This window comes from Pituophis catenifer, unplaced genomic scaffold (assembly GCF_029215685.1).
Source record: "Pituophis catenifer annectens isolate HBS135680 unplaced genomic scaffold, rPitCat1.0.hap2 SCAF_3, whole genome shotgun sequence".
Classification (NCBI taxonomy): domain Eukaryota; kingdom Metazoa; phylum Chordata; class Lepidosauria; order Squamata; family Colubridae; genus Pituophis; species Pituophis catenifer.
The window spans coordinates 110,429,095-110,452,881 of NW_027256883.1; the positions used below are offsets into that span (position 1 = coordinate 110,429,095).

General features: G+C 42.6%; 1 protein-coding gene across 1 annotated transcript in view; it reads right to left on the reverse strand.

Annotated features, from left to right (window-relative positions):
- The window catches only part of LOC139315023 (centrosomal protein of 290 kDa-like), a 171,471-nt gene that overhangs the window by 28,973 nt on the left and 118,711 nt on the right, over positions 1-23,787 (reverse strand). The window contains exons 60-71 of the mRNA XM_070941046.1: positions 18,843-18,914; positions 18,610-18,674; positions 17,878-18,024; positions 17,607-17,747; positions 17,230-17,367; positions 16,768-16,861; positions 7,980-8,051; positions 7,747-7,811; positions 7,015-7,161; positions 6,744-6,884; positions 6,367-6,504; positions 5,905-5,998 (exon numbers count right to left, since the gene is read on the reverse strand). Coding sequence (XP_070797147.1) covers positions 5,905-5,998; positions 6,367-6,504; positions 6,744-6,884; positions 7,015-7,161; positions 7,747-7,811; positions 7,980-8,051; positions 16,768-16,861; positions 17,230-17,367; positions 17,607-17,747; positions 17,878-18,024; positions 18,610-18,674; positions 18,843-18,914 — 1,314 coding nt within the window. The remainder of the gene's footprint in view (positions 1-5,904; positions 5,999-6,366; positions 6,505-6,743; positions 6,885-7,014; positions 7,162-7,746; positions 7,812-7,979; positions 8,052-16,767; positions 16,862-17,229; positions 17,368-17,606; positions 17,748-17,877; positions 18,025-18,609; positions 18,675-18,842; positions 18,915-23,787) is intronic.

The following is a 23,787-nucleotide window of genomic DNA, read 5'->3' on the forward strand; positions in this document are numbered from 1 at the left end:
CAAGGATTGGGATCCTGGATATATATATATGTAGCAGTCAAAGTCATCACAATCAGTGTTTCATGACATGGTCTACTATGTCTTAATCTTTTATCTAGCTGTGGATAGATGCTAGAGGTGCAACTTGTATGCCCCACAGTGTCATGGCAGATAGCAGATACCCCCTCCTATGCCCCCTCGTGCTCAAATCAATCAATGGCTGTCCACTATCGTGTGGTATTGGAGCTTGGGCTACAACACCATTGAAACATTATTTCGCTTTTTACTAATTTCAGAACAACCTCAAAAATGCTTGGCTGTTTATCAGGCTTGAGTTTAGGGGTGCTTCTACTATGTCCATTATACCAAATGCCCTTTGCTTCTGGAGTGCGATGGAGTGGAACCATTACAGGGCACGAAACCATCTCAGTGGGTGGGGTCCTTTCTGCAACAATGACTATCTTGAGGTCACACCATTTCAACAAGTGTCCATCTACTAAATGACCACTCACAAATGATTCCAAAAACTCTAATCATTTCTCAATTTCTAGCATGTGTCTGCTTTGTTTCATCCCTCTGGTGAATTACCATCCAACTTTACCATCCTATTTTGCCTGTGGAGAAATCCTTGGGACACATCTGTGCCAGGAACACAACACTGGTTAATTTTCTCAAGTGGCAGATTGCCCATGTCAAGGGTGGAACAGATTTATGTGACTCTCTTGATTCTTGGAACAGTTCAGCTGTGGGCAAGGTGGCTGAGGGAGGGTCGTCCTGTCTCCTCTCTTGTCTGTGGGGAGGCCTTTTAACTCTAGCATGACGACATGTCGAGAGAGTTACTGATTAGTCTCGTAAAGAGAATTTTAAAGGGAAAGGAAATTACTGTCTCCAGAAGAACCTGAGAGAGAGTCCATCTTGCCTCTGGTGCTTCAGAAGACAGAATCAAAAGATGGAAGGGTTTCAGCTGGACATTAGGAGAACATTCTAAAGCGAAGGGAGAGAAGATTAGAGAATTGACAGCCATCAATTTTTCCTCCCAACTGTGAACATCAAAGCCCCCACTTTATCGACCCCATTGGGTCTGAAAAAGACAGTTAAGCTCTAGGCAGCTTCAGAAGAACATTGGCTCTCCTTGGAGATCTTAAGCTAAGTCTAAGAAATTTTAGAATGGTTCCACAAGGACAAATGTAAGTAAACCACCAAAGTTGAGAGTTCAGATCAATTGTGATGCAGCAGTCAAGGTATTAGATGAGGAACAAGGAGTCTCCCGGTTCAAGTCCAACCATAGACGTTCCTGGGTGACTTCCTCACACTTTCTCATCCCTTTATCTCACACGGTTAATGGATGGAGGGAAAGAGGAACAAAAACTCTCCGGTACCATGAGCTCCTGAACATGAAGCAATACAGGCTGACACAAACACCTCCCAAATTCCAACCGTGGGTTGTGCAGAGGTGCGCTCCTGCATGCGCACTATGGGTTCAGGCTTCCTAATGGGAAATGGGGGAAGGCAAGGCACATACAAGCAGGGAATGTTAAAATTTGCTGATGTATAAAAGGAACACTTATGCAACTGTCCCTGAATAACAGACACATACGTTCACTCTTATGCAGTGCCAGAGTAGTCTGCTCAAGCTGTAAGTCCAACCCTGAATTCTGTTGTGCTAATTGTTAGTTGAGAAGATTCTGTGCATAGTTTCAGCGTTCCGACGGGACCTTTGCGAGTTGACACATAGACTGTTTAGCATTAAATCAGTTTAATTGGACCTTCGCGTGTGGACCTGGTCTTTCCATCAGACACCTTGTTGTCAAATTTTTGACATTTCATCCCTGGTCATAAATTAATTATTCATGTCATCATGTGACAGCTTTTACATCATCACTTTTACTGCATAATCTTTTTTTCATTGAATGACCTCTCATTTTCTTGATGCTTATAAAGTGGCCTTGTTGCAGTCTCCAAATGCTTTGGTTTTTCTTAAGGGAGTAGATTATTTTATGCAACAGATAGTAATGTACTCAGCCCCTAGATCCTATTGCTCCTTGTAACTGATTCATGGTGGATATGAATTTCTGACTGACTGAAAAGTTGTCTGACTTTTAAAACGCATCCGTGCGGTGTGTGCCTCCCTTTACACTGCATGCGGAGAGATTGTAGATGAGAATAACCACGATTTGAGTGAAAGTTCCCCTTTTAGAGATTGGGCCCTATGCAAGGCCAGACCCATATTGGTGGTCTCCCCCAGATACCTTATGGATACAGTTGATTTCTGGTGGGAGCCTAATTTGCAAGGGATCTTGGCCTCTTGCCACCATTGCATCTGAATAGGAAATTTGTTTAGGTGGCTCCCTTGTTTGATTGTTAATTTACATGTTATTCAAAGTAAATAAATCTGATATGATAAATCAGATATGTTTACGTGTCTGTGTGTGTTTTTCGCAAAGTATCAGGCAATGGCCCAGGGGCCAGATAAATGGCTCTTTGAGAATCCAAACACAACGAACAAACCAGTTAACGAGGAGATTTCAGGCTTTATTAAGTACCTGTAGAACAGGGATGTCAAACTGGCGGCCTTCAGGCCGTATGCCCCATGCACAGGCCATGCCCACACCAGCTCCCCAAAGGTAAAAAATGTCATGGAACGTCACGTGATAGCAACGTGCTGTAGAAGGCAAATTAAATAGACGAAAGCATCAAGTCTTAGAAGTCATTTCGCTTCTCAACCAAGAAGGTTCTTCAGGTCTGATTGGATGGTGGGAATGGAAGGATTGATATTCCTTGCAGACAGCTGGGCATTTGTATTCTTTTAGAGAGTTGTTGAGGCCACTTGGAGGTTTGCTTGGTCCTCAGGGTCACCTGAGTAGTGCAAATGGGTGGGGAGCCTTTTTCGACCTGCTGAAAGGGTTCCTGCAGTCTGCACTTTTTCTGGAACTCCCTTCATACTCCTGCACCATCAAGTCCAATGATGGCTCTTTTGCTGCTGGGAACCCCATTTCAAGCAATGGTGATGCTCTGAGGCCCTGGGCGTACAGCCCCACACAACAGACAAGACCGTGGTCCATAACTGTCGGACGGGCATGGAAGTCTGACACGTTTCCTGATAAGGCATCCCCTTCCTTCCACATAGGCTGCATTGTTATGCTAGCAATGCTGCACTCAGGGGAGCACTTCTGATTTTGGTTGATTCCTTTTCACCTTCAAAGCTTCCAGCTTTCACATCTGGCTTTTCGATGAGAGCTGCATGTGGTTCCCTATATGATTTTATACACGTAGGTCAGTTGACTCCAAACAAACAAAATGATCAACGGCGAAGACCCATTTGAAATGGTCCAAAAGAGTAGCGCACATGCCGAAACTTAGCTGACACTTCTCCTGTAAGAATCAGGTGAAAACACGGCATTTCTCTCAAAAGGAGGGCTGCAGATGTTCCCGGATTCCAGCCTCGGAGAGAAGGCCCATGAGCTGGGAATTTCTACCCCCAAAATACTGGAGGCCCACAGATTCTCCACCAGAGATGATACAGTATTCACAGTGCTTCTCATCAAGATGCTTCAGAAATCCTTACCACAGCCATGACGAGTAAATCTGTCTTGTTCTTTTCCTAAATGTGCTGACCTAGGCTATCATGGCTTGTTTAAGATATCTGTTGAGTTCATGGGGAAGCTATTTCCAGACCTTCTGATCCGTGAACTAACCTCTTAGTTACAGAACGATATCTCATTTTGTTTATGTCTAGGTAGGGCAAATTCACATGGGCTGTGGACCAGTAATATGTATTTTTAGGAAAAATGCTTCCTCTTCATACATCGCACATAGAAACAGAGGCGTGCCTCTAAAATTGGTGTCATTGCTGACTGATCTAATTTCTAAACTAATGCTTAAATGCATTTCTTCAGATAGCTCCTTGGTGACAGCTTTTCTGATATCTCACTTGGCTTGAGATTTCTTGATAGGCTATCAGGGAAGACTATTTAACTTTGATGGTTATCTTCCTGAATCATCCAGCTCTCACTGGCATAATTCCTAGTTCACAAGGATCTCTTTGTTTTAGTGAGTTGTTGGTACAGGTGACACAGCCTGTATGGCATATGCAATCTTGGTCTATCCTTTCTTTGTCCGTGCTCTACGGTTGTCTATCCATTCTTGGCATTTTGGCATAAATCATGCTTGTCGTTTGGCCCTTCTTTCCTTTTCTTCCTCCATATCAATCGCTTCTTCTTTCCTTTTTCCTTCCACTCTCTTTCTTTTCTCCTCCCACCCAACTTAAGGCAGCGTCTAGATAATCGCAATTGTTGATGACAAGCGTTCATTGGTTATGAAGCTCCTGCTGTAATACCAACGTCCATTAGGAAAACAGTATGCCACTCACTCCAAAAAGGCCCAAGAAGTTTTGGAAAACCACAACAATAAATACTTGCTGACAGGTTTCCAGTTTGTACATTTGGTCATCTTGATCCCAGTAACCCTAGAAGCAGCAGAAATGAGAGACAAGTCTGTACCAAGATGGGATGGGATGGGAGGTTTCAGGCTCTTCCCCATGGAGGTGATTTAAAACTATCTCAAGCTACTCATTCACATATTGCACGATTTCTTCAGGACGTTTTCTATGCATTCCAAGAGCCATTCTTTCTGGCTTCTTCCGGGGATTCTCGTCTGAGGTTTTTCAGAGATGGTTGTAGCCATGCTTGCATATCTGTTTTGGGTGCACTAGGACCATTCTTTCTGAACTTGCTAAAGATGCTTGAAGCCATCCATCCACCCATAAGTTTCTTTCAGAGCAAGCAGGTTCTACCCAAATCACCCTCTCCTTCCTCTTTACCATGCTTGTTTTTGATTCCTTAGAGTATTTGAGATCCTGGATGCCCTTAATAGATGCTTCGGGACATTCCCGAGTACCTAGATGGGGTGCTTCAGGTCCTTCCCCTTTGAAGCTATTTACAGATATTTCAAGCCATTTTTGGCATCTTGCTTGTATGTTTCAGGACCTTTTCCAAGTTTTTCAGGGATCGTTGAAGCCATTTTTCCAGTTGCGGTATGGGTTCTTCAGAAAATAAAAAGCTTTCTAAGGATCCTTGAAGCCATTGTAAACTATTTTCCACGGGTCCTTCGGAACATTGCTTCTTGAGGTTTGCTATTGATTTTTCAAACCATCTCTTCCTCAGAGTTCTTTTAATCTCTACCGTGGACTTCTGTAGATCCTGAACGCCTTTAATAGAGGCTTCAAGCCATTCCCGAGTACCTAGGTGTCCTTCCTCCTCAAGATTCTTTATAGATATTTCAAGTCATTTTTTGGCATCTTGTTTAGATACTTTAGGACCTTCGTCTTGCAGGTTTTTTAAGGATTGTCGAAGCCATTTTTCAAGAACTGGTCTAGGTTCTCCAGAAAGTGACAGGCTTTCTAAGGATCCTTGAAGCCATTCTAATCTATTCACCAGAGATCCTTCAGGACATTGCTTCTTGAGGTTCTCTATTGATTTTTCCAGCCATCCCTTTTTTCTGGCTCGACTTGGATTTTTGTAGATGTTGAATGCCTATAATAGATGCTTCAAGCCATCCCTGCACATCTAAATCGCAGGTTTCTGGCCCTTCTTCTTGGAGATGATTTATCGATGTTTCTAGCCAACCATTCACATCCCCCCTGGATGCCTCAGCACATTCCTTCGGGAGGTTGGTGGTGGATGCTTTAAGCCACTCGGGCAGGGTGTACAGTTCAGAGGAATCCTCTTTCAGGATTTTCAGCGATTGCTGAAGCCACCTCAGTATATTTTGCCCGGGTTCCTTAGATGTTCTGATTTTGAGGCTGTCTACTGAAGCCTTAAGCCATTTCTTATTTAATTGATATCTCAAATTGATTTGAGGCTTCGTTTTGTCTTGAGCTTCTGTCTTGTTTTCGGTAATGTCTGCCCTTGTTTGGCAGAGACTCACAGAGCCTCCTTTGCTCTCTCTGCTGCTGGGTCTCTGCTCCATCTGGTCTCGGTCCATCATTAAGGGGCAGCGGCCCTTCCTCAGTTGTGTCTCTCTAGAAAAAGCCAGAAGGTTAGATGTGAATCTGGACCAACAACAAAGCATTCTTAATTAAAAAAGGATGGGAACTGCTTTGATGTCAGGAAACTCTCACTCTTGTGTCTAAAGTGTGTAGAAGTGTATGAATGTTGTTGGGCAGCGGGGGTTGGAGGTTAAAAGATCTCTCCTATACATATCTTCCCATTCACTTCCATGAGATTAACTCCTAGATTTGTATATGTAAAAGTATAATGAGCCATAATTCATTAATTTCTTCCTGAAGTAAGGAGATGTTCAGGTTTTCCCAAGCTTTCTAAGATAAGGGGAACCTAATGTGAAATTCTGGAACAGGAAATTCATGGTGGCTATCTAAAAATTTCTCACCTCCACAGTCTTATTTCGTACTCTCGACAGAGCTCCTCTTTCTCGTCGGTCAACTCAATATTTTTGAAGGTCAGGACCTCTGTTTTCATTTCGAGCTCTTTGTTTTCTATCGTTAGCTTTGCTATTACTCCTCTTTTTCTGTAAATTATGAGGACAAGAGATATTAGCCTTCTTCATTTTTTACTTGAATTACTAAGCATACCTACATTCTTAATTATTTTTGCATTCCATTATACCTATTGCTCTTCTCTTATTCAGTTATACATACATATAAAAGAATGGAACATTTCTTTCATCCGGTATATCTGGCTTAAGGGCTCTAATAAATAAATTTGAATTGGAAAGAAAAAATCAAGTTCGATCTAAACATTTCTCACCTATAAAATTCTTCTTTAAGGTCATTATTTTCCCGTAGGAGCTCTGCATTTTCTCCAGCATATTTTTTAAGCTTGCAGCTGAGACTCTCATTTTCTCGTCTGAGTTTGTCCAGCTGCCCAGGCTCATCTGAACTCTTTTCCCTGTAAAATATCACGAGCAGAGTGAAATTAGCCCCCTTAGGTTTTTTTATTTGAATCATAATACTCGTTTAACATTAAAACTAACTGAAATAGCTGAGAAAGGAAGAGGAAGTCAGGGTTACTAGCTCACCTGCTCAGCTTTTCTTCATACTCTTTGCAGAGTATGAAGAGTTCCTCTTTTTCTTTGGCCAGTTGCAGATTTTTATTCGTAAGCTCCTGAATTTTTAATTCCAGCTCCTCTTTCTCTGTCAGGAGTTTTGACATTTCCATTGTCTTTCTGCAAATTATGAAGATCGGAGAGAAATTAGCTCCCTTTGTAAAAGAATGAGCTTTTTTACTTGAATGATCACTCCTTTTCTTCAATTAAAACACATTAAAAATACCTTCATGGGTGGGTGCGTGCGTGCGTGCGCTTTCGTGCGCCACGTTTGTGTGTGTACGTCAATGCACAGGAAATAATGCTTTGACCATTTATTTTTCTTTTTTTCTAAATATGTTCCATGAAAGGCACAAACAAATTCAAAATGATTTTCAGAAGCAAAGTCAAGTTATGGATGTAGGATATGGGGAAAGTTCTCATTGCTCACAAATGCCTAACTGTCGACATATTTCAACAAGTTGGTCTCTCAGAGATAGTAGTACCTTGTTTATGAGGGAGCGTATATTAATTGTATTAATACCCTTGTTATCTCGTGCTCCGCCGGACCTTGTTTATGAGGGAGCGTAACAAGGGTATTAATAAACCCTCAAGATAATAAACAGCAAAGTGTTACTAAACTCTTTTCAGAAGTCATTCTGTAGTGTAGAGGATACCTAAAATGTTTGTGCACCACATAAAGGTATGGCGTATGCCATGACTTACGCATAACTCTGGTTCCTCGCTCTCTTCAGATCTACTTCCAGTCTTTCGGTTTTGGTGTGAACAATCTAGAGAAACAAAAGTACATCACAAGTCAGGAATATATTTCCATATCAGCGCACTCCCTACCCCCACCCCCACTACCCCATCACTCACACTGGGCTTCTTCCCCTCTTATTACGACGTGAATTATTTAATCCACGCTCAAAAGATTCCTCACATGCTAGATGGCTTACCTGATGGGAACGCATCCTTAAATTTAAATCCTGGTCCAGCTGCATCCTAATATTTTCTGGACGCCTGGAAACCTAGCAATTCCGTGAAGAATGAAAAACATAAAATGAATTGTAGATGTTTGCTTGATAATTTTCTTCCTTACGAAAATTTCTTCAAGGAGATACATTTCATGATCATGAGAAGAATTACATGAATTTGTTTTCCATTAATTCTCTGTGATGTCAGTGTAAAGAGGATATTATTTTAAAGTTCCTCTTTAGGAAAAGAGTCAGGGGTGTAGACAAGCATATTTGTGCATATTAAAATCATGCATTCCAAGATGAGCACACACATGTGCAACTCCCAATTTATTGCTGTAGATGTTCAATACAGGCAATAAAGAGTATTCCCGCTGGGATAAAAAAAGAAAGACCTAGTTTTAGTTAATTTGTTTAGGAAACGTAAAAGACAGTGGTTCAAACCAAATATGAATCATCTAAATTTTATGTTACTATTGTATAGGGCCAAAGAAAGTAGCTAATGTGGCAAGGAAGGAACGAACCAAGAATTAGCACAAACTCTGATAATTGCCATTCTTTATTAGAAATTACAAATAAACTAGTTTGTATTGAATAGGTGTGTGTGTGTGTGTGTGGATCTCATATATGTAATGGAAATAGAAAGCGAACATGTACACTATCTAAAATATGTTGCACATGCATTATTAACAATTACCTCAGCACGTCTCCGTTCTTCTGTGGTAGATGACAGAAGAGGAAGTCTGGATGTTTCTTCCTGCCATGACAAAATACCCCATTTAAAAAAACAAACAAATTGACAGCCACTATTTTTTCTAACAACAGCTCTATGTGACTTGGGTTGTTGTTAAAGATAGTTTCAGCTTCAAATCTGCGGTGCCAACTGTATTTCTGTCATCTAAAGTTTGCACCCCGGCCTGGAAGATTTTGATGTTCGTCCACAACTGGAGCAGCTTCTTGGATGAGAATCTAAACATCTTCAAGGAAAACAAAAAAGAAAGTCCTGCTTCCTCTTGAAAAATTCCCATTCCTATTCTTGGGAATAGGAATGGGACAGATAGGGAGTCCTTCTACTATATCCCCAAACAGCCCTTTCATTTTAAGTGCAGAGAAAACGAAAAGTACTCCTGCTAAAAGTCATGTAAAATCTCCATTAGCAACTTGGCCTATTAAATATGTTAAATCAATACTTACAATGACCTAAGATAGCTCTGCAAGTTCATTGATTCATTCATCCAACTTATTTGGCTGCCCAAGTTGCAATAGAGACTCTGGGTCTCTCTCTTTGCTTTCCTTCCACTTGTTTGTGTTTGATTCTCAGGGACTGACCGACCGACCTACTTACCTACCCACCTACTACCCACCTACCGACCGACCGACCGACCTACCTACCTAACTATTCAAATTTCTATACGTTTTATCACACTTGAGAATAGCATTTACTGCGACAGCCTATGAACAAATGTTTTTTCTTACCTCTTTTTGGAGACGTTTCATGGTTTCTCTTAATCTTCTCAACAAATGGTTTTCCATCGCAAAATCAGTGATGGAAACTAGAAGGTAAGGTAATAGGTGAGAATGCAGAATAGCTTTAACATTTTTATTTCAAAAATTGGAATGTAGATCTTGAGACGCAATGTCTACAATAGCACATCATTTTTAAATTATATTTGCCCTCCAGGTCCTCTAATCTGATCCTTTAGGACAGGGCTGTGTCAAGCTCCCAGCCCGTGGGCTGGATGGGTCACATGCTGGCCACAGCCACACCCGGTTTAGTGAAGGAGAAAAAAAAGTCCAGATATGTCACGTGATGCCGCCGTGACGACGTGAGTTAAAGACAGAGCTGTAGCCAAATGCAGCTTCCTCAAGAGTGCCTTTTAAACTCTGGGAATGATGCAGGAAAAGGCCATCTCCCATCTGCCTAATAGTTTAGTCTCCAAAGAGCAGTGGAGCTTCTTGTTTTCTCCCGCAGACTTCAACGTCTATTGAAACGCATTCTCTTCACATTCTCTTCGGTAGTCAGGCTCTAAGTGCTTGAAAAGGCAACTCCCTTTGCCTCCCCTAATAACTGAGGGAAACACAGTCCAATCTTCCTGGATAGCACCTGGTTGCCCATCCCTCTCCAGGACTTTTCACTTTCCATATTATAACAAGAAACATCAACACTAACTTTGTTTTCAAAATGTAAATCCTACTATGTAGGAGATACAACCATGGACCTGCTAAACTACTGTATCTAGAATGATCTATATAACTCAGCACCTCAGCGCTTCAGCACTTCCGCACCTCAGCTCCTCAGAACCTCAGCACTTCAGCACCTCCACACTTCAGCACTTCAGCACCTCAGAACGTCCGCACTTCAGCACCTCAGCACTTAGCTCCTCAACACCTCCGCACTTCAGCACCTCCGCACTTCAGCTCCTCGACGCTTCAGCACCTCAGCGCTTCAGCACTTCCGCACCTCAGCTCCTCAGAACCTCAGCACTTCAGCACCTCCGCACTTCAGCACTTCAGCACCTCAGAACCTCAGCACTTCAGCACCTCAGCACTTAGCTCCTCAACCCCTCCGCACTTCAGCACCTCAGCACTTCAGCACCTCCGCACTTCAGCTCCTCAGCACTTCAGCACCTCCGCACGTCAGCACCTCCGCACCTCAGCTCCTCAGCGCTTCAGCGCCTCAGCGCTTCAGCGCCTCAGAACCTCAGCACTTCAGCACCTCTGCACTTCAGCACTTCAGCACCTCAGAACATCCGCACTTCAGCACCTCCGCACTTCAGCACCTTAGCTCCTCAACACCTCCGCAATTCAGCACCTCAGCTCCTCCGCAACTCAGCACCTCAACTCCTCAACACCTCAGCACAAGGATTGGGATCCTGGATATATATATATGTAGCAGTCAAAGTCATCACAATCAGTGTTTCATGACATGGTCTACTATGTCTTAATCTTTTATCTAGCTGTGGATAGATGCTAGAGGTGCAACTTGTATGCCCCACAGTGTCATGGCAGATAGCAGATACCCCCTCCTATGCCCCCTCGTGCTCAAATCAATCAATGGCTGTCCACTATCGTGTGGTATTGGAGCTTGGGCTACAACACCATTGAAACATTATTTCGCTTTTTACTAATTTCAGAACAACCTCAAAAATGCTTGGCTGTTTATCAGGCTTGAGTTTAGGGGTGCTTCTACTATGTCCATTATACCAAATGCCCTTTGCTTCTGGAGTGCGATGGAGTGGAACCATTACAGGGCACGAAACCATCTCAGTGGGTGGGGTCCTTTCTGCAACAATGACTATCTTGAGGTCACACCATTTCAACAAGTGTCCATCTACTAAATGACCACTCACAAATGATTCCAAAAACTCTAATCATTTCTCAATTTCTAGCATGTGTCTGCTTTGTTTCATCCCTCTGGTGAATTACCATCCAACTTTACCATCCTATTTTGCCTGTGGAGAAATCCTTGGGACACATCTGTGCCAGGAACACAACACTGGTTAATTTTCTCAAGTGGCAGATTGCCCATGTCAAGGGTGGAACAGATTTATGTGACTCTCTTGATTCTTGGAACAGTTCAGCTGTGGGCAAGGTGGCTGAGGGAGGGTCGTCCTGTCTCCTCTCTTGTCTGTGGGGAGGCCTTTTAACTCTAGCATGACGACATGTCGAGAGAGTTACTGATTAGTCTCGTAAAGAGAATTTTAAAGGGAAAGGAAATTACTGTCTCCAGAAGAACCTGAGAGAGAGTCCATCTTGCCTCTGGTGCTTCAGAAGACAGAATCAAAAGATGGAAGGGTTTCAGCTGGACATTAGGAGAACATTCTAAAGCGAAGGGAGAGAAGATTAGAGAATTGACAGCCATCAATTTTTCCTCCCAACTGTGAACATCAAAGCCCCCACTTTATCGACCCCATTGGGTCTGAAAAAGACAGTTAAGCTCTAGGCAGCTTCAGAAGAACATTGGCTCTCCTTGGAGATCTTAAGCTAAGTCTAAGAAATTTTAGAATGGTTCCACAAGGACAAATGTAAGTAAACCACCAAAGTTGAGAGTTCAGATCAATTGTGATGCAGCAGTCAAGGTATTAGATGAGGAACAAGGAGTCTCCCGGTTCAAGTCCAACCATAGACGTTCCTGGGTGACTTCCTCACACTTTCTCATCCCTTTATCTCACACGGTTAATGGATGGAGGGAAAGAGGAACAAAAACTCTCCGGTACCATGAGCTCCTGAACATGAAGCAATACAGGCTGACACAAACACCTCCCAAATTCCAACCGTGGGTTGTGCAGAGGTGCGCTCCTGCATGCGCACTATGGGTTCAGGCTTCCTAATGGGAAATGGGGGAAGGCAAGGCACATACAAGCAGGGAATGTTAAAATTTGCTGATGTATAAAAGGAACACTTATGCAACTGTCCCTGAATAACAGACACATACGTTCACTCTTATGCAGTGCCAGAGTAGTCTGCTCAAGCTGTAAGTCCAACCCTGAATTCTGTTGTGCTAATTGTTAGTTGAGAAGATTCTGTGCATAGTTTCAGCGTTCCGACGGGACCTTTGCGAGTTGACACATAGACTGTTTAGCATTAAATCAGTTTAATTGGACCTTCGCGTGTGGACCTGGTCTTTCCATCAGACACCTTGTTGTCAAATTTTTGACATTTCATCCCTGGTCATAAATTAATTATTCATGTCATCATGTGACAGCTTTTACATCATCACTTTTACTGCATAATCTTTTTTTCATTGAATGACCTCTCATTTTCTTGATGCTTATAAAGTGGCCTTGTTGCAGTCTCCAAATGCTTTGGTTTTTCTTAAGGGAGTAGATTATTTTATGCAACAGATAGTAATGTACTCAGCCCCTAGATCCTATTGCTCCTTGTAACTGATTCATGGTGGATATGAATTTCTGACTGACTGAAAAGTTGTCTGACTTTTAAAACGCATCCGTGCGGTGTGTGCCTCCCTTTACACTGCATGCGGAGAGATTGTAGATGAGAATAACCACGATTTGAGTGAAAGTTCCCCTTTTAGAGATTGGGCCCTATGCAAGGCCAGACCCATATTGGTGGTCTCCCCCAGATACCTTATGGATACAGTTGATTTCTGGTGGGAGCCTAATTTGCAAGGGATCTTGGCCTCTTGGCCTCTTGCTATTCACCATCTGAATAGGAAATTTGTTTAGGTGGCTCCCTTGTTTGATTGTTAATTTACATGTTATTCAAAGTAAATAAATCTGATATGATAAATCAGATATGTTTACGTGTCTGTGTGTGTTTTTCGCAAAGTATCAGGCAATGGCCCAGGGGCCAGATAAATGGCTCTTTGAGAATCCAAACACAACGAACAAACCAGTTAACGAGGAGATTTCAGGCTTTATTAAGTACCTGTAGAACAGGGATGTCAAACTGGCGGCCTTCAGGCCGTATGCCCCATGCACAGGCCATGCCCACACCAGCTCCCCAAAGGTAAAAAATGTCATGGAACGTCACGTGATAGCAACGTGCTGTAGAAGGCAAATTAAATAGACGAAAGCATCAAGTCTTAGAAGTCATTTCGCTTCTCAACCAAGAAGGTTCTTCAGGTCTGATTGGATGGTGGGAATGGAAGGATTGATATTCCTTGCAGACAGCTGGGCATTTGTATTCTTTTAGAGAGTTGTTGAGGCCACTTGGAGGTTTGCTTGGTCCTCAGGGTCACCTGAGTAGTGCAAATGGGTGGGGAGCCTTTTTCGACCTGCTGAAAGGGTTCCTGCAGTCTGCACTTTTTCTGGAACTCCCTTCATACTCCTGCACCATCAAGTCCAATGATGGCTCTTTTGCTGCTGGGAACCCCATTTCAAGCAATGGTGATGCTCTGAGGCCCTGGGCGTACAGCCCCACACAACAGACAAGACCGTGGTCCATAACTGTTGGACGGGCATGGAAGTCTGACACGTTTCCTGATAAGGCATCCCCTTCCTTCCACATAGGCTGCATTGTTATGCTAGCAATGCTGCACTCAGGGGAGCACTTCTGATTTTGGTTGATTCCTTTTCACCTTCAAAGCTTCCAGCTTTCACATCTGGCTTTTCGATGAGAGCTGCATGTGGTTCCCTATATGATTTTATACACGTAGGTCAGTTGACTCCAAACAAACAAAATGATCAACGGCGAAGACCCATTTGAAATGGTCCAAAAGAGTAGCGCACATGCCGAAACTTAGCTGACACTTCTCCTGTAAGAATCAGGTGAAAACACGGCATTTCTCTCAAAAGGAGGGCTGCAGATGTTCCCGGATTCCAGCCTCGGAGAGAAGGCCCATGAGCTGGGAATTTCTACCCCCAAAATACTGGAGGCCCACAGATTCTCCACCAGAGATGATACAGTATTCACAGTGCTTCTCATCAAGATGCTTCAGAAATCCTTACCACAGCCATGACGAGTAAATCTGTCTTGTTCTTTTCCTAAATGTGCTGACCTAGGCTATCATGGCTTGTTTAAGATATCTGTTGAGTTCATGGGGAAGCTATTTCCAGACCTTCTGATCCGTGAACTAACCGCTTAGTTACAGAACGATATCTCATTTTGTTTATGTCTAGGTAGGGCAAATTCACATGGGCTGTGGACCAGTAATATGTATTTTTAGGAAAAATGCTTCCTCTTCATACATCGCACATAGAAACAGAGGCGTGCCTCTAAAATTGGTGTCATTGCTGACTGATCTAATTTCTAAACTAATGCTTAAATGCATTTCTTCAGATAGCTCCTTGGTGACAGCTTTTCTGATATCTCACTTGGCTTGAGATTTCTTGATAGGCTATCAGGGAAGACTATTTAACTTTGATGGTTATCTTCCTGAATCATCCAGCTCTCACTGGCATAATTCCTAGTTCACAAGGATCTCTTTGTTTTAGTGAGTTGTTGGTACAGGTGACACAGCCTGTATGGCATATGCAATCTTGGTCTATCCTTTCTTTGTCCGTGCTCTACGGTTGTCTATCCATTCTTGGCATTTTGGCATAAATCATGCTTGTCGTTTGGCCCTTCTTTCCTTTTCTTCCTCCATATCAATCGCTTCTTCTTTCCTTTTTCCTTCCACTCTCTTTCTTTTCTCCTCCCACCCAACTTAAGGCAGCGTCTAGATAATCGCAATTGTTGATGACAAGCGTTCATTGGTTATGAAGCTCCTGCTGTAATACCAACGTCCATTAGGAAAACAGTATGCCACTCACTCCAAAAAGGCCCAAGAAGTTTTGGAAAACCACAACAATAAATACTTGCTGACAGGTTTCCAGTTTGTACATTTGGTCATCTTGATCCCAGTAACCCTAGAAGCAGCAGAAATGAGAGACAAGTCTGTACCAAGATGGGATGGGATGGGAGGTTTCAGGCTCTTCCCCATGGAGGTGATTTAAAACTATCTCAAGCTACTCATTCACATATTGCACGATTTCTTCAGGACGTTTTCTATGCATTCCAAGAGCCATTCTTTCTGGCTTCTTCCGGGGATTCTCGTCTGAGGTTTTTCAGAGATGGTTGTAGCCATGCTTGCATATCTGTTTTGGATGCACTAGGACCATTCTTTCTGAACTTGCTAAAGATGCTTGAAGCCATCCATCCACCCATAAGTTTCTTTCAGAGCAAGCAGGTTCTACCCAAATCACCCTCTCCTTCCTCTTTACCATGCTTGTTTTTGATTCCTTAGAGTATTTGAGATCCTGGATGCCCTTAATAGATGCTTCGGGACATTCCCGAGTACCTAGATGGGGTGCTTCAGGTCCTTCCCCTTTGAAGCTATTTACAGATATTTCAAGCCATTTTTGGCATCTTGCTTGTATGTTTCAGGACCTTTTCCAAGTTTTTCAGGGATCGTTGAAGCCATTTTTCCAGTTGCGGTATGGGTTCTTCAGAAAATAAAAAGCTTTCTAAGGATCCTTGAAGCCATTGTAAACTATTTTCCACGGGTCCTTCGGAACGTTGCTTCTTGAGGTTTGCTATTGATTTTTCAAACCATCTCTTCCTCAGAGTTCTTTTAATCTCTACCGTGGACTTCTGTAGATCCTGAACGCCTTTAATAGAGGCTTCAAGCCATTCCCGAGTACCTAGGTGTCCTTCCTCCTCAAGATTCTTTATAGATATTTCAAGTCATTTTTTGGCATCTTGTTTAGATACTTTAGGACCTTCGTCTTGCAGGTTTTTTAAGGATTGTCGAAGCCATTTTTCAAGAACTGGTCTAGGTTCTCCAGAAAGTGACAGGCTTTCTAAGGATCCTTGAAGCCATTCTAATCTATTCACCAGAGATCCTTCAGGACATTGCTTCTTGAGGTTCTCTATTGATTTTTCCAGCCATCCCTTTTTTCTGGCTCGACTTGGATTTTTGTAGATGTTGAATGCCTATAATAGATGCTTCAAGCCATCCCTGCACATCTAAATCGCAGGTTTCTGGCCCTTCTTCTTGGAGATGATTTATCGATGTTTCTAGCCAACCATTCACATCCCCCCTGGATGCCTCAGCACATTCCTTCGGGAGGTTGGTGGTGGATGCTTTAAGCCACTCGGGCAGGGTGTACAGTTCAGAGGAATCCTCTTTCAGGATTTTCAGCGATTGCTGAAGCCACCTCAGTATATTTTGCCCGGGTTCCTTAGATGTTCTGATTTTGAGGCTGTCTACTGAAGCCTTAAGCCATTTCTTATTTAATTGATATCTCAAATTGATTTGAGGCTTCGTTTTGTCTTGAGCTTCTGTCTTGTTTTCGGTAATGTCTGCCCTTGTTTGGCAGAGACTCACAGAGCCTCCTTTGCTCTCTCTGCTGCTGGGTCTCTGCTCCATCTGGTCTCGGTCCATCATTAAGGGGCAGCGGCCCTTCCTCAGTTGTGTCTCTCTAGAAAAAGCCAGAAGGTTAGATGTGAATCTGGACCAACAACAAAGCATTCTTAATTAAAAAAGGATGGGAACTGCTTTGATGTCAGGAAACTCTCACTCTTGTGTCTAAAGTGTGTAGAAGTGTATGAATGTTGTTGGGCAGCGGGGGTTGGAGGTTAAAAGATCTCTCCTATACATATCTTCCCATTCACTTCCATGAGATTAACTCCTAGATTTGTATATGTAAAAGTATAATGAGCCATAATTCATTAATTTCTTCCTGAAGTAAGGAGATGTTCAGGTTTTCCCAAGCTTTCTAAGATAAGGGGAACCTAATGTGAAATTCTGGAACAGGAAATTCATGGTGGCTATCTAAAAATTTCTCACCTCCACAGTCTTATTTCGTACTCTCGGCAGAGCTCCTCTTTCTCGTCGGTCAACTCAATATTTTTGAAGGTCAGGACCTCTGTTTTCATTTCGAGCTCTTTGTTTTCTATCGTTAGCTTTGCTATTACTCCTCTTTTTCTGTAAATTATGAGGACAAGAGATATTAGCCTTCTTCATTTTTTACTTGAATTACTAAGCATACCTACATTCTTAATTATTTTTGCATTCCATTATACCTATTGCTCTTCTCTTATTCAGTTATACATACATATAAAAGAATGGAACATTTCTTTCATCCGGTATATCTGGCTTAAGGGCTCTAATAAATAAATTTGAATTGGAAAGAAAAAATCAAGTTCGATCTAAACATTTCTCACCTATAAAATTCTTCTTTAAGGTCATTATTTTCCCGTAGGAGCTCTGCATTTTCTCCAGCATATTTTTTAAGCTTGCAGCTGAGACTCTCATTTTCTCGTCTGAGTTTGTCCAGCTGCCCAGGCTCATCTGAACTCTTTTCCCTGTAAAATATCACGAGCAGAGTGAAATTAGCCCCCTTAGGTTTTTTTATTTGAATCATAATACTCGTTTAACATTAAAACTAACTGAAATAGCTGAGAAAGGAAGAGGAAGTCAGGGTTACTAGCTCACCTGCTCAGCTTTTCTTCATACTCTTTGCAGAGTATGAAGAGTTCCTCTTTTTCTTTGGCCAGTTGCAGATTTTTATTCGTAAGCTCCTGAATTTTTAATTCCAGCTCCTCTTTCTCTGTCAGGAGTTTTGACATTTCCATTGTCTTTCTGCAAATTATGAAGATCGGAGAGAAATTAGCTCCCTTTGTAAAAGAATGAGCTTTTTTACTTGAATGATCACTCCTTTTCTTCAATTAAAACACATTAAAAATACCTTCATGGGTGGGTGCGTGCGTGCGTGCGCTTTCGTGCGCCACGTTTGTGTGTGTACGTCAATGCACAGGAAATAATGCTTTGACCATTTATTTTTCTTTTTTTCTAAATATGTTCCATGAAAGGCACAAACAAATTCAAAATGATTTTCAGAAGCAAAGTCAAGTTATGGATGTAGGATATGGGAAAAGTTCTCACTGCTCACAAATGCCTAACTGTCGACATATTTCAACAAGTTGGACTCTCAGAGATAGTAGTACCTTGTTTATGAGGGAGCGTATATTAATTGTATTAATACCCTTGTTATCTCGTGCTCCGCCGGACCTTGTTTATGAGGGAGCGTAACAAGGGTATTAATAAACCCTCAAGATAATAAACAGCAAAGTGTTACTAAACTCTTTTCAGAAGTCATTCTGTAGTGTAGAGGATACCTAAAATGTTTGTGCACCACATAAAGGTATGGCGTATGCCATGACTTACGCATAACTCTGGTTCCTCGCTCTCTTCAGATCTACTTCCAGTCTTTCGGTTTTGGTGTGAACAATCTAGAGAAACAAAAGTACATCACAAGTCAGGAATATATTTCCATATCAGCGCACTCCCTACCCCCACCCCCACTACCCCATCACTCACACTGGGCTTCTTCCCCTCTTATTACGACGTGAATTATTTAATCCACGCTCAAAAGATTCCTCACATGCTAGATGGCTTACCTGATGGGAACGCATCCTTAAATTTAAATCCTGGTCCAGCTGCATCCTAATATTTTCTGGACGCCTGGAAACCTAGCAATTCCGTGAAGAATGAAAAACATAAAATGAATTGTAGATGTTTGCTTGATAATTTTCTTCCTTACGAAAATTTCTTCAAGGAGATACATTTCATGATCATGAGAAGAATTACATGAATTTGTTTTCCATTAATTCTCTGTGATGTCAGTGTAAAGAGGATATTACTTTAAAGTTCCTCTTTAGGAAAAGAGTCAGGGGTGTAGACAAGCATATTTGTGCATATTAAAATCATGCATTCCAAGATGAGCACACACATGTGCAACTCCCAATTTATTGCTGTAGATGTTCAATACAGGCAATAAAGAGTATTCCCGCTGGGATAAAAAAAGAAAGACCTAGTTTTAGTTAATTTGTTTAGGAAACGTAAAAGACAGTGGTTCAAACCAAATATGAATCATCTAAATTTTATGTTACTATTGTATAGGGCCAAAGAAAGTAGCTAATGTGGCAAGGAAGGAACGAACCAAGAATTAGCACAAACTCTGATAATTGCCATTCTTTATTAGAAATTACAAATAAACTAGTTTGTATTGAATAGGTGTGTGTGTGTGTGTGTGGATCTCATATATGTAATGGAAATAGAAAGCGAACATGTACACTATCTAAAATATGTTGCACGTGCATTATTAACAATTACCTCAGCACGTCTCCGTTCTTCTGTGGTAGATGACAGAAGAGGAAGTCTGGATGTTTCTTCCTGCCATGACAAAATACCCCATTTAAAAAAACAAACAAATTGACAGCCACTATTTTTTCTAACAACAGCTCTATGTGACTTGGGTTGTTGTTAAAGATAGTTTCAGCTTCAAATCTGCGGTGCCAACTGTATTTCTGTCATCTAAAGTTTGCACCCCGGCCTGGAAGATTTTGATGTTCGTCCACAACTGGAGCAGCTTCTTGGATGAGAATCTAAACATCTTCAAGGAAAACAAAAAAGAAAGTCCTGCTTCCTCTTGAAAAATTCCCATTCCTATTCTTGGGAATAGGAATGGGACAGATAGGGAGTCCTTCTACTATATCCCCAAACAGCCCTTTCATTTTAAGTGCAGAGAAAACGAAAAGTACTCCTGCTAAAAGTCATGTAAAATCTCCATTAGCAACTTGGCCTATTAAATATGTTAAATCAATACTTACAATGACCTAAGATAGCTCTGCAAGTTCATTGATTCATTCATCCAACTTATTTGGCTGCCCAAGTTGCAATAGAGACTCTGGGTCTCTCTCTTTGCTTTCCTTCCACTTGTTTGTGTTTGATTCTCAGGGACTGACCGACCGACCTACTTACCTACCCACCTACTACCCACCTACCGACCGACCGACCGACCTACCTACCTAACTATTCAAATTTCTATACGTTTTATCACACTTGAGAATAGCATTTACTGCGACAGCCTATGAACAAATGTTTTTTCTTACCTCTTTTTGGAGACGTTTCATGGTTTCTCTTAATCTTCTCAACAAATGGTTTTCCATCGCAAAATCAGTGATGGAAACTAGAAGGTAAGGTAATAGGTGAGAATGCAGAATAGCTTTAACATTTTTATTTCAAAAATTGGAATGTAGATCTTGAGACGCAATGTCTACAATAGCACATCATTTTTAAATTATATTTGCCCTCCAGGTCCTCTAATCTGATCCTTTAGGACAGGGCTGTGTCAAGCTCCCAGCCCGTGGGCTGGATGGGTCACATGCTGGCCACAGCCACACCCGGTTTAGTGAAGGAGAAAAAAAAGTCCAGATATGTCACGTGATGCCGCCGTGACGACGTGAGTTAAAGACAGAGCTGTAGCCAAATGCAGCTTTCTCAAGAGTGCCTTTTAAACTCTGGGAATGATGCAGGAAAAGGCCATCTCCCATCTGCCTAATAGTTTAGTCTCCAAAGAGCAGTGGAGCTTCTTGTTTTCTCCCGCAGACTTCAACGTCTGCTGAAACGCATTCTCTTCACATTCTCTTCGGTAGTCAGGCTCTAAGTGCTTGAAAAGGCAACTCCCTTTGCCTCCCCTAATAACTGAGGGAAACACAGTCCAATCTTCCTGGATAGCACCTGGTTGCCCATCCCTCTCCAGGACTTTTCACTTTCCATATTATAACAAGAAACATCAACACTAACTTTGTTTTCAAAATGTAAATCCTACTATGTAGGAGATACAACCATGGACCTGCTAAACTACTGTATCTAGAATGATCTATATAAGTGGCTGTGTTATAATATTCCCCATGAAAAGTCTTTTAATTTAAGGAACTTTTTTTCTTTTCAAACCACAACAGACGCTAACAATTTCTAGAGGTAAAATTTTTGATTTAGCGCGTGAGAAAAGTGTTCACTTTTTCCCCAAATGCCAATCTGCAAAGGTAGCCCAACTAGTTGCTTTCTCACAGTTTAGGCAGTACTACTTTTTGTGAGATTGATTGTGATCACAACTGCATCAATAAAATTTGCAATAGTGATGAGAGCTTCATATGAAAAACAAGCTCATTGTTTTGCGGCCACCAACAAATAGCAGAGGTCTTCTTGGTATTCTATTTAAAATGGGGATTAGCAACAAAATTTTACAAGGTGCCAAGCAAACATGTCATCAAGGCTTGGTGCTATGGGGTGATGACATCTCAGTGGTTTATCTCGAAGTGTGAACTGTGACACGCTGGGTCCTCCTTCCGGAGGTGTGTCCTTACCAGGATCCTCAGCTCCTCGACGCTTCAGCACTTCAGCACCTCCGCACTTCAGCTCCTCGACGCTTCAGCACCTCAGCACTTCAGCACTTCCGCACCTCAGCTCCTCAGAACCTCAGCACTTCAGCACCTCCGCACTTCAGCACTTCAGCACCTCAGAACGTCCGCACTTCAGCACCTCAGCACTTAGCTCCTCAACACCTCCGCACTTCAGCACCTCCGCACTTCAGCTCCTCGACGCTTCAGCACCTCAGCGCTTCAGCACTTCCGCACCTCAGCTCCTCAGAACCTCAGCACTTCAGCACCTCCGCACTTCAGCACTTCAGCACCTCAGAACCTCAGCACTTCAGCACCTCAGCACTTAGCTCCTCAACCCCTCCGCACTTCAGCACCTCAGCACTTCAGCACCTCCGCACTTCAGCTCCTCAGCACTTCAGCACCTCCGCACGTCAGCACCTCCGCACCTCAGCTCCTCAGCGCTTCAGCGCCTCAGCGCTTCAGCGCCTCAGAACCTCAGCACTTCAGCACCTCTGCACTTCAGCACTTCAGCACCTCAGAACGTCCGCACTTCAGCACCTCCGCACTTCAGCACCTTAGCTCCTCAACACCTCCGCAATTCAGCACCTCAGCTCCTCCGCAACTCAGCACCTCAACTCCTCAACACCTCAGCACAAGGATTGGGATCCTGGATATATATATATGTAGCAGTCAAAGTCATCACAATCAGTGTTTCATGACATGGTCTACTATGTCTTAATCTTTTATCTAGCTGTGGATAGATGCTAGAGGTGCAACTTGTATGCCCCACAGTGTCATGGCAGATAGCAGATACCCCCTCCTATGCCCCCTCGTGCTCAAATCAATCAATGGCTGTCCACTATCGTGTGGTATTGGAGCTTGGGCTACAACACCATTGAAACATTATTTCGCTTTTTACTGATTTCAGAACAACCTCAAAAATGCTTGGCTGTTTATCAGGCTTGAGTTTAGGGGTGCTTCTACTATGTCCATTATACCAAATGCCCTTTGCTTCTGGAGTGCGATGGAGTGGAACCATTACAGGGCACGAAACCATCTCAGTGGGTGGGGTCCTTTCTGCAACAATGACTATCTTGAGGTCACACCATTTCAACAAGTGTCCATCTACTAAATGACCACTCACAAATGATTCCAAAAACTCTAATCATTTCTCAATTTCTAGCATGTGTCTGCTTTGTTTCATCCCTCTGGTGAATTACCATCCAACTTTACCATCCTATTTTGCCTGTGGAGAAATCCTTGGGACACATCTGTGCCAGGAACACAACACTGGTTAATTTTCTCAAGTGGCAGATTGCCCATGTCAAGGGTGGAACAGATTTATGTGACTCTCTTGATTCTTGGAACAGTTCAGCTGTGGGCAAGGTGGCTGAGGGAGGGTCGTCCTGTCTCCTCTCTTGTCTGTGGGGAGGCCTTTTAACTCTAGCATGACGACATGTCGAGAGAGTTACTGATTAGTCTCGTAAAGAGAATTTTAAAGGGAAAGGAAATTACTGTCTCCAGAAGAACCTGAGAGAGAGTCCATCTTGCCTCTGGTGCTTCAGAAGACAGAATCAAAAGATGGAAGGGTTTCAGCTGGACATTAGGAGAACATTCTAAAGCGAAGGGAGAGAAGATTAGAGAATTGACAGCCATCAATTTTTCCTCCCAACTGTGAACATCAAAGCCCCCACTTTATCGACCCCATTGGGTCTGAAAAAGACAGTTAAGCTCTAGGCAGCTTCAGAAGAACATTGGCTCTCCTTGGAGATCTTAAGCTAAGTCTAAGAAATTTTAGAATGGTTCCACAAGGACAAATGTAAGTAAACCACCAAAGTTGAGAGTTCAGATCAATTGTGATGCAGCAGTCAAGGTATTAGATGAGGAACAAGGAGTCTCCCGGTTCAAGTCCAACCATAGACGTTCCTGGGTGACTTCCTCACACTTTCTCATCCCTTTATCTCACACGGTTAATGGATGGAGGGAAAGAGGAACAAAAACTCTCCGGTACCATGAGCTCCTGAACATGAAGCAATACAGGCTGACACAAACACCTCCCAAATTCCAACCGTGGGTTGTGCAGAGGTGCGCTCCTGCATGCGCACTATGGGTTCAGGCTTCCTAATGGGAAATGGGGGAAGGCAAGGCACATACAAGCAGGGAATGTTAAAATTTGCTG